The sequence below is a fragment of the Pungitius pungitius genome, chromosome 4 (genome assembly GCF_949316345.1).
Source record: "Pungitius pungitius chromosome 4, fPunPun2.1, whole genome shotgun sequence".
NCBI classification, from domain to species: domain Eukaryota; kingdom Metazoa; phylum Chordata; class Actinopteri; order Perciformes; family Gasterosteidae; genus Pungitius; species Pungitius pungitius.
In genome coordinates this window covers 20311777-20322735 of record NC_084903.1, presented here as the reverse complement: position 1 = coordinate 20322735, position 10959 = coordinate 20311777, and the positions used below count along the sequence as shown (strand labels likewise).

The 10959-nt window shown below is 47.5% G+C and overlaps 1 protein-coding gene across 2 annotated transcripts; it reads right to left on the bottom strand.

Moving 5' to 3' along the window:
* Nucleotides 1-29: 29 nt before the first annotated feature.
* Nucleotides 30-8142, bottom strand: brd7 (bromodomain containing 7). Of its 2 annotated transcripts, none has more exons than XM_037484534.2 (17): nt 7991-8142; nt 7396-7589; nt 7204-7288; nt 7047-7104; nt 6751-6895; nt 5199-5309; nt 4533-4702; nt 3526-3640; nt 3175-3250; nt 2938-3045; nt 2699-2834; nt 2344-2455; nt 2185-2232; nt 1500-1587; nt 713-856; nt 368-508; nt 30-204 (listed from the first exon to the last, which is right to left on the bottom strand). In XM_037484534.2, the coding sequence occupies exons 1-17, from the start codon at nt 8037-8039 to the stop codon at nt 134-136; spliced, it is 1851 nt and encodes a 616-aa protein (XP_037340431.2). In that variant the 5' UTR covers nt 8040-8142; the 3' UTR covers nt 30-133. The 2 variants fall into 2 exon arrangements, with proteins under 2 accessions (XP_037340431.2, XP_037340441.2); XM_037484544.2 differs by having other exon boundaries at nt 2185-2229.
* Between the last annotated feature and the right edge of the window lie 2817 nt (nt 8143-10959).

The window sequence follows — 10959 nt, the reverse complement described above, 5'->3', positions numbered from 1 at the left end:
GATGTTTTTCCAAGAGCCACGGTTTATATAAAAAAAAGAGGTTTAATGACTGAAATGCTTACAAATGTCACACAAAAAGCACCGTTCATACAAAACTTAACTTATCTAACCGCCTTTACAGTTTGATGTTTCATCATACAGTGATGACTGGAGCTGGATCTTGATCCCCGGACGAGGACTCCATCGGTTCAGCCGCCTCCTGAACTGTAAACATTGAAATGTATGTTGAGTTCTCGTTGACGCTGCTGTATTTGTACGGTTAAGTTCAGATTTTACTACTCAAAAATAAATGTTATTCGGTGGCAGAGGATGCATTCAGATCTTTTACGTTTGTATCTGCTGTCATTCAAGTATGTGGGTATTTTACCTGTGGTGAGGTCAATGAAGGGCCCCGGGGGCTCTGGAGGAGCAACGATGCCCATGGCCTTCCTGATGCCACGGACACTGCTGACGTCACACGGGGCCACCTGACCCGTCAACTCGGCCAAGTTCCCAGTCACCTTCTCAGCTGCAGGCAAAGGAGGAGCCGAAGGCAAATTAATTCAGATGTTGTGTTGGGGGGGGGGGGGGGGGGGGGTCAGTCGCTCCGGTTTAAGTCTCTATTTCACAGTGTGTTATTGCGCAGGAGGCTCTGGGTTTAAGCACAGAACATTATAACACGATACCATTCGTCATGTCTGCACTGAAACCCGGGGGGGGGGGGGGCTCTTACCCAGCTCCAGCTCCTTGGCGGTTGGTGCCAGCAAGCAGATCATGTTGGGTGGCTGCTTAGCGCTCAGCCGCTCCTTCTGTGCTTCCTGCAGGTCCCGCAGGAGCTTTGTAGTCTCGTCCAATTTCCTCTGGAAGAGCACGGCCTCTGTGACAGACCGGGGAGGGTGGGGGGGGGGGGTCGCAAACACACATACCGTTAGTGCTTTCTCCGGTTACCTCGCGGTACCTTCAGAGTTCCTTGGTTGTTGCACGTGTTGATCACAAAACACCTATTCTTCCTTTGTCCCGACGGGGACCTGCTCATCTCGAGAACACAGGCCCCAAACTTTAGCGGCTCGTTGGTCGGCTCTGCGAGGAGGCATGATGGGATACTATGACATGTAATACTAAATGGGCTCGTCAAACTGCCTCAGATGAAGGCTGCTTTATTTTTTCTTCCATTGACCTCATTGGCAAAAGCATTTGCAGTGTGATTGTGGATGTCTTTGTTCACAGGTCCCTTTGAACTCAGCAGGCGGGGAGGGTTCACAGATCACATCTGTGATCTCACACGAGAGAGGCTAGTTTTATAGCGGTTATATAGATTCATTATAAAAACGACACTCCCACTAAAAGAATAGTTTTCTAGTTTTCATTGGGATTCTGAAAAAGCTACGAGCCATAACATCTTTTTGAGTTTTGACCTGTTGCCTTTTTACCGTGTCCTTGCAAAATGTTAAATTGTTTAACCTGGAAGACACACCAACGTAGAATAAAGAGCAGTCTGAAAACAGAGTAAGACGTTTTACCCCCAGAGAGCTCCTCAGCCATCTGCGGGCCTGCAGCACAGAGCAGGAGGTCGAGCCTGTTGCAGCTGGACGCTTCGGGTTGAGCTACCTGCGAGAGACAAGGGGGGAGGGAGGGGTGGTGTGTTTAGTCGGGACGGAGGAAGGGATTCCACACTACTAGACGTCCCGACGCTTCAAGGGAACGCTTTGGCCCTTTGGAGCCTCTTTAGTCGCGCTGCTTCTTTGCTCCGCTTAAATCAAACCTAATGAAAAATCTGCAAATAACCCCCCCCACCCCACACACGCAGAGTGGGGGGGATGAGACTTGGAGCTGGAGAGCGGCCAAGAGCAGCAAACAGCCGGGACAGAGGCCCGCTGTGTGCCTGACGGAGGGGCCTGTACTTTGGTTTCCTCCTCTGCTCTGAGGGGCGATTCAGCCAGCGGGGCACGGTAAGAAAACACGGGCCTCTCCGAATGCTTTGACAGCGGACCGTTGCGCGAGTAGCACCGCTGTGTTTTGAGGGGAAGGGGGTGGGGGGGGTTCTTTCCATGCGTGCACAGCTAAAGGCTGGCCCCTGCTATGTTGACACAGCTGGTTGACGTAGCGAGGGTCTGCGGAGGCCATCATAATGACAAAATGAAACCCGTCCAGATGTTTCCATCCCGCTGGCTGTTTATCACTCGGGGTCCAGCTGTTACCTCTCACCTCCATATCATCCGAGTCCTCTCGTGTATTCGTGTCCTCTTCCACCTGCTGGACAGCCGGGGGGGTGGGGGGAGAGAAGAGAAGCACAACACATTTGGTCAGTTGAATGCCCCTGGATTCCTCTTAACTCAGAGAACTCGGATGGGTTTGAGCGCTCACCGGTTCAGCTTCCTTCAGGCTTTTTGAATGCTCCCCGTTCGTCAGTGCGTCCAGGACGTTGTCGGCCAGTTTGTACGCATACTCGTCCGATTTGGCGAGGAACTTTGACAAGCTGCCAAAAGAATAAGAATACATATAATAGGAATCCGTGTCTTAGCCGAGAGCGAGGGGAAGTTGACTGAACCCCCGCCTGCACACTGCCAGGCAGAGACGGCCGCATGCAGCACAGAAAGCACACACAGCTTCCACCAGAGTGGAAAAAGATCTGGGAAAGTGGCCCGCAAGGAATGTGTGGGGTTCGACGCTCGGTGCGAGCGCCTCCGAGCTGGAGCGTGGCGTTTCCTGCTGCGCGTACCTGTCGGCGCCCAAAGACTCGGACTCGTCGCCGTAGAGGGAGTAGACGAGGTCGGAGTCCTCCTTGCTGACGTTGGCGAAGCTGGAGTCGTAGGTGGGCGCGTAGGAGGTGAACGGCCCGTAGTTGACGTAGGACACTGCGGAGAGGGTCGCTCGTTATCTCCTCGGCTGGGATCTGGGTGGCTGATATTAGCCGTGAGCAGTTACTTTAACCCGGGGGGTTGGGGGGGGGGGTATTACCTGGAGTGATCCTGTTCCGCTTATCCTCCCTGAAGCCCTGCAGGCTGTTCACACCGCTCTGCAGCCGATTGGACATCATGCCCAGTTTCACAGCGCAGTAACCGGCATCTGTAACAGAGAACCAACCAATCATCTGAAAGAAGGCGTCCACGCTGTTGTTGTTCTGCACATCTTGAGAGCTGGAACCAGTGAACACTGGGACCTTTTGAATGAGAGGCTTTTTATTAAGGAACCCACCTCCTGCTGATGGATCTGCCGGGTTGAGAACTGCCATCGTGGTGGAGCCGTCCGCCTTTTGCCTCGCAAACTGCAACTACACAGAGGAATCAGAGGGCTCCATGGCAGAAAACTGCTTCTAAAAAAACACTTTTAGAAAAGGTTTTTATGTGGTTGAACCTTTGGCGGGCATTAAATGATCTTTTAACCATCACTAATCCACCATCATGGACAGACCACCCATGACCAGAATGTCTATTAAAAACAAAATATTCCAGTAGGCTAATAACAACGTATGGCTTTTATCTTGACTGAGGACTCATGTCGTTATTTTGTGAGAAGTGGATGGGTTTATAAAGCCTGTTTCCTCACGTCGCACTGCAGCACTCGGTTGGACAGCTTTCCTCCAGACTCGGCGATGACCTTGCGTATTTCCTCAAGCTCTTTCTCTACTTTTGCCGCCTCGTCCTTGGAGTCCTTTTCCTGTCTGCAAATGAAGGACTTGGATTGAAAGACGAGACAGCTGAGACACTGTGAAAAGGTTTTTACTGGGGGAAAAAGAAAAGAAAATCTGTGCAAGTGCGTCTGTTCCTTAAACGCCTACATTCTGCTTTCATGCCTCAGACAATATAAGCAGGAAGCGCTCTGCTGATGGACGTCATTAATATTTTTGAACTAAGCGTAGCCTTCTGTGATATTGATGATAAAAAAAGTGGCTGAATTGAAAAAAGGCACAGTAAAAGTAGTTTTTCCACCATCACCAGCCTTAAATCCAATGGTGCCGTTACAGCACTGGGCACAAAAACACACATTTAAAAGATGTGCAGCCTTGAGAGAGAGAACAAGACCCAGCAAGCTGAGAGGCATTCTTCACATTCTCACCCTCCACCGGTGAAAGGAAACGGTTTCCCTTTAGTGTCAGAGGGGGGGGGGGAGAGAAAGTGAACAAACGCAAAATGAACCGCGTGCAGAGAACGGGTTCTATCAGCGTCTGGCCCCCTTAGTCCAGGCTGATAAGGTACCTCAACCAGACCTGTGCTGACACGTTTAGTGGCGTCTCCTGTCGATGGCGCTGCCCACTTTGCGGCTGTCATACAGCAAACGCCCCCGCCGAGGGGGGGGGGGAGAAAATGTATTTCAGCTTGAAAAGGACAGCTGAAAGTTTCAGGTGGAGGCGGCTTGGGAGATAATCGCGTCATCCAGCTTGAGTCCACTTTAGAAGACGCTCAAATATCAACATTCAAGGGATCTAAGCAGTGAACCGATGGCCTTGATTATCGTTTCTCCTCCTCGTGCTGAACCTGGGCCACTCCCAGCTTAGGAGCAGCTGAGCCAAAGTGGCATATGCTGTGACTTTAACAAACATGAATTTAAAGGACCTGGGCGTGCTGGGTGTCTGGGATCTCTCGCTGGCGCCTGTGGTCGAGGCTCCTTCTCCTTTCTGGTCCGGGCCGGTGCCCCCGAGCTCCTCGGCCTTTCCCGCCAGCGTGGCTGAAGGGTCGAGGCCAGACATGAACTCTATGCTCTGCTTCAGGCTCTCCAGCCTTTCCTGTTGGATAGACATAGTCATGGTTAGATTTTTTTTTTTCTCCCACAGGCTCAGATGAGAGAAAGGCTGGATAGACCTGTTGGTTGCACTACTGCTACAACGGGAGGTGATCTGCTGCCCCCATCTGGTGCTTTATAGGGAGATCAATGTTGTTCAACTTAGTCCCAGTGCTGGGCAAACACAACACTGCAGAAACTATTGAGGAAAGTTTACTGTGTGGACAATGGTTTAAACATATGGTGCCGTGAACGCCATCTGGGTTTAGAGAAGTAGAGAACTTGTACTTTCTCTTTTTCCCCCACAGAAAATAAGGGTCAAACTAATCAAGACTCTGACCTAACAAGAGTTTGAAAACATTTCAAGCCTCAAACTACGAGGGCACTGTAAAATAATAAATGCTCCAACAAGATTGTTTCTACTCGAATGGTTTTTTGTTTTTTGCAACCTGTCAAATTCCACAGTATACGATGGTCTGAATGACCAGCGAGTTTCATACCTGGTTCAAGATCTTCAATCCCGAGTGCAACAGCTTCCTTGCTGCTTTGTGGTAAATGGTCTCAGGTTTGTTGTAAATCATTGCGTTTTCACACATCGTCCTGAAGTCGCCCTGCATCAACACACAGCACGTAGAGCACGCAACATAAAAACGGCTCGTGGGAATGACATCGCAGTGACGTGTGTTTTACCCACATCAACGCAACAAGCATCGGCCCGCGCTAGTTGTTACAGGGGGGAACATTTAACTACTTTGGTAATTTACTTTTACAAATTCTCTTATTTTGACATTGATCCAAAATGATCAATATCTCCCAGGTGGAAGTTATTTTAAAGGGGACATATTATAAAAAGTCCTTCTACACCTTCATTTGGGAATTTGGCCTGTCTAGCAACCTAAAGACTCTGGAAAAAAAAAAAAAAACATGTTCTTGTTCGTCCGAAAACGTCACGCTTGAGCAACTGAGAATGAGCGTCCTTATCATTCTATTGTCACAATGAAATCTCTTACATGGTCATGGCCTTCACCCACTATAGATACGATATGTGCCAAAGCTTCACTTTGTTTTTGCAAACCTCAGATACACTTGGAATATCTAGCAGCATGAAGCAAACGAAGCCCTCAAGATGCGCTCATTTAGCATTTATTGTGACCACTGCAGCTCATCCAGATCTTGCAGGTCTTTAATCTTCCTAAATTCTCCCACACTACTACTTGTCCCGTCTCTCCACTGGTTACCGGTGGGCTGCCTGCATCCAGTTCAAAGCATTGGTGCACTCCGCTCTGCATCTGCCAAGCAGCTTGTTCCTCCCTCTCTGAGAGAAAAACACTCAGCGAGATCACGACTCTTCGCTGTCCTGGCTCCTAAATGGTGGAACGAGCTCTCCGATTACATCAGGACCGCAGAGAGTCTTCACATCTTCCGCCGCAAACTAAAGACACACCTCTTCAGACTGTACCTCGACTAAAACACTAACAAATTGTTATTACTTATAATGGCTCTTATCAAGTTGTAAAACGGTTTATTTGATGAAATTGCACTTTCTTGTTCTTCCAAGTTTGTATCTCTACGGTTGAAATGCACTTATTGTAAGTCGCTTTGGAAAAAAGCATCAGCTAAATGAAATGTTAATGTCATGTAAAGGAACAGGCACTCAAAAAAGGTCACTCTGTGGGGGGCTGTTTTAGACAGGGTAAAAGGGTGCTGTTTTAACTGATCCATGTGGTATTTTGACCAAAGTATGTTACAGACATTTTATAGACCCCGAGGAATCCTATAAACTTGTGGTAAAATGAGCATACGATGGGTCTTTTGAGGCCCATCAGGTTATTTTTTTGGCCCGCATTGAAGTCCTTTAATAGCGGCTATCTGCCTACAGCCACCCTCCAATAGTCCCGCTAAACAAAATGTTAAATTGAAATAACAGTTATAGCCTTCTAAAAGTGGCATACCTAATATTCCAATAGCTCCCTCATTCAAATGCTGACATCCTGAACCAACTCCTCCTACTTGGGATGCAACATTAACCATGCGCGTAAAACGGACACATACCTTGAGTTCGTCCAACGACTGATAGTAATCGTTCTTTACTTTCTCCTTTATTGTACTGAAGTCCATAGGCCGTCGGATTATCATAGAGTAGCCGGGTGCAACGAGGTCCGTCACCGGAAACGAGAAGAAAGCACTGGGATCTTTCCTGTGGAGAAAACACACATTGCAGTGGTCCGCGATGTAATCACACACACACACACACACTGTGGGGTCACCAACTGCTGAATGACCAGGAGCTTCTAAATCAACAAGCCGACACACAATCATCTCATTCCAATAAATGACCGATGCTGCACCTTTGGAGCTGCCTGATGAGCTGGTTCAAAGCCTCCTGCAGAGGAGTTTGCTCCTTTTCTACGAGAAAAAAAAAACGAACAAAGGCATGAAGAGAAGTTCTGCATGAAAGGTGTGGGTGTAAACTGCAGGACATCAAAGTGGAAATGAAAAGCCCACCTTCCAGTTTATCCAGCTCAGAGCGGATCGGGGTTCTGCTCCGTTCATCATCCTCCGCTTCCTGGCCCTTCTTCTTCTTTGTTATCTAACATCACAGAAACAAACAACGACATGTGACATGGCAATGCATGCGAGTCACACGTCGTGGCTTCGGGAAAAAGGGAAAAGGGATAAGACCTTTAGTCACATTACCTTTTTCTTTCCTCTGTCGTCCTCCGGAGACCCAAAGCCCTTCTCTTTATCCTTCTTCTTTTTCTTCTTCTTCTCTTTGGGTTTGTCGAAGTCCGCCGGCGGTTCCTCTTTAAACGTTTCCAGACTCGAGCTTCCCGTTGTCACTTCGTTTCCGGAAACCTTCAACACCAGCTTCAGAGGTCTCTCTCCGTACTCTGCGGATACAGAGTCAACAAACCGCATTACAGACCGAGCCATCGCCATCTGTTGACGGCTGACGGACCCGTGACAGTAGTCGCTAGCAGCTAACCGCTAACGTTAGCTTATCTTGCAGGCGTTGCCAGTAAAGTTACAACTTACAGCTAACGCTGACCTGCAACATCGCCTTGTATACGAGGTTGTGGTATATTTACAGAGGAATTGGGTAAGTAAACATGTGACGTTATATCAGCCCTTGTGGCTAACCTTAGCCTAGCAGCACGGTGGGTGATAAGCTCGGTTATGGCTGTGCTAACACAGCTAACAATGGCGGGGGCTTCCAACAATGCATTTAAAACAATTAAATAAGCAAACAGTTGAAGCGATTGATTGTTAGAAGAGTGTGGAAATGAAATACCTTCATATCCGTGTTTTTCGGACTTGTGCTTTTTGTGCTTCTTGCCCATTGTTTGTGTTTTGATCCGGGCACCGGCTGGTCGCTCTCTCTGATCTCCGCGGTGGCGGAAGCACTGCTGCGCAGGGGGGAGACTGCGCAGAACCACGCCGGCCTCCGCCGCCCCCTGCCGGTGAGGCGGTAGTAACGCGAGGCGATTCGACCACCTTCGTCCTCGGTAGGGGGCGAAGTAAGCTTACTAAAATAAACTTGGACTAAGCCCTGCTTAACTTGTACCCCTTGTACCCCGTGGGATTTCAGAGCCTAAGTGTCAGGATGCAATGTGAACCATTTATTGTGAGGGGAAAAAAGAGCTAATGCAAAACTAGGGGGCATCGTCATGAAAGCCAAAAGTGTAAAATGTTTCCCTTTTGTTTTCTGTTTTTTGTCCCCGGGCAAGTCCTTTTACCGAGTCCTTTTTTGTTACTGCAACAGAACAAAAAAAGCGATTACAATTGAGTTAGACTTAAATATGTTGATAAATCTTTTTTAAATAAACCAGACTGAGCTCTTAAAGGACACACATGACACTGGCTGCGCTCCATGGGACACTGGAGCGTCCAGTGCTGTTATGCTCTGTTAAATCAGCACATATTGTGCCGGCTGAATGAATGAATGACAGATGTTTTATTCACAGAGGAAAGATAGTGTGCATTCTTTGAAGCACATTCCAGGTTTTATGAAAAGAGGGTAGATGATGGGCCCAGAAGGTGCCAAAGAAATGAAGATTGACTTGATCCACCTTCTCAGCCGGTGCTGCTATCGGATGACGAGGTGCTTCTGACACTCTGATGATGTTTTGAGTCCTCTCTCTGAATCCATCTCCAACAAATGACCTCCTGCTCCGTGTCAAGCGATCCCAGCTCCGTATACACCCTTTACATAACGATGTGATTACTAGTTTGGACTCTTATGCAATCCAATGAAAATGTTTTTTCTTCTTCTTTGGTCTTTTCGTCTTAGTCTTAACACAGTATTTGAGGAACGAAATACAACACACAAGGAACCCTTTTTGTCTTTTTTGATGGTTTACTGCTGGGATTTGTATCTTTTGCATCTAGTGGGTTTATTTTAAAAAGAAGCTCATGGGAACAGTATGCGCGAATGGACACAAAAGTTTTTCATGTAAGATTTCTTCAGGACTATTAGTTTTTTTCGAGCTTCATATTTCTCAGGTAAACAGAAGATTTAGAGTAACTCTTTTGTGTGATTCTTTGTGGAAGACCTCAGTTTGGAAGATCTATCGATTCACAACAATCAGTTAACATCAATTAGTGGACAATGTTTTATGTAGGGCCCTCTTCAAATGTTTTATCACTATGACTGATTCCCATATCAATGTTATCTGTTATGTATTGATTATGGCAGCTTAAAAATTGCACTTTTTTTTCCAATTTTCCAATTTTTTCTGTTTTATCTTGTGGAACAAATATTGTCGCCGGAGTGATTGCAGTTGTTTGCTTTTATCGCTGGCCACCTGCTGGCGCCAAAGTATCATTGTGCCATTCAAATCCTACACGTGGTGGCTTTGAATCGAGTGTCTCCAGTTTCCATCCAGGAGCAAATCCCACAAGGTCATGTGTACCTTTCCACTCGCGTAATAAGCATTCAGAAATAAATCTTGTCTAGCAGGAGAGGGATTTGGGGACGAGCGGTGAACGAGCTTAGTCTCGGGCCCGAGGAGACGAAGGTCAGGATGCAAAACCCCCTCCGGCCGGCCGGCCGGCCGGCTGCGGCCCCCGGAGAGGTCCGTGGGATCCATCTGCTTCATTCGGAGCTTCTCACACGTTGGAAGTGCACGGATTAAAAAAAAACCAAGATCGGTTACACCAAACAGGGCCTAACGAATGGCAGATGTTGTGAATTGCTTTGTCCTCTGTCACAACACGCAGGCTAAAGGGACCCAGAGACTGTTTCCACATGAAAGCGGCATCCCAACACAAAAAAAGAAAAAGAAAAACCCATGTGAAACCGCTTCCCACCCTGTGGACTGCATGGAGAGGGGATGTTTGGTCTTTTCACATATAAACAAAAAAATAAAACACACAACCGGGCACACAAAGGCGGGCTTTGAGTGGGCTATCTGTCTCGCACATGGTTCGACTAATAAAAATGTGCCGTTTGGCTGCACCGGAGCCAGAGCTCTGTGGTCCTTTTCCATCGGTTTAAGTGCTGGAACTGTTCAAGAAACTCTAAAATCACCTCTTTTTTTTTCTTTCTGACCCGTGCACCAGGTTGGCTTTCATCACTCTCACACGCCAGCGACTGCGGCGCGTCGTCTCTCTTTTCTCGTCCTTCACGAAGTTTATTAAAGATAAACTTTGCACTCAATTCATTAACGCAAAAAAAAATAAAAAATCTTCCGCTTCAACACCAATATTTTGTGACATCGTTAGTATTGGTTGGTTGCAGTTTTTGACATTTGCACATTCGCATTTCTTCTTTCAACTGTTTGGAAAACTCAAGCATTTGAATCAGAAGTAACTTTGGGTAATTACATCAAACTCAAAGCCTCCTCTCCTTTTTTTTGGAAAGATATAAGAATATGGCACAACGTTTGGTCACAGAAGTATGTTCTTTTCACTCGGCGTTGGCAGAGCGCTGTTCAGATATGACAGATGAAATGTTTGGGGTCATTACAGCTGTCAACGCAGAACGCTTTTTGAAGATGTAACCAGCCGTCACGAGTAAGTCAGACGGGAACATCAAAGAGGAGAAGCCAATCATTCTGCCTCAGTGTTCCTCTCGCCGCCTGCCAGCCTGCCGCAGCAACATCTTTCAGCATCAGTCACTCATCCCCCGTCAAAGCATTATGTCTATTTTTATCTGCAACCAAACACTTTGCTCTTATTTTTTTTATTTGCGTAGCTTTGGTTATCGCTGTTTACAGCTCGCCTCCAGCCCCGTGTTCCTCCGGCCTCCCCGTGAAGCTC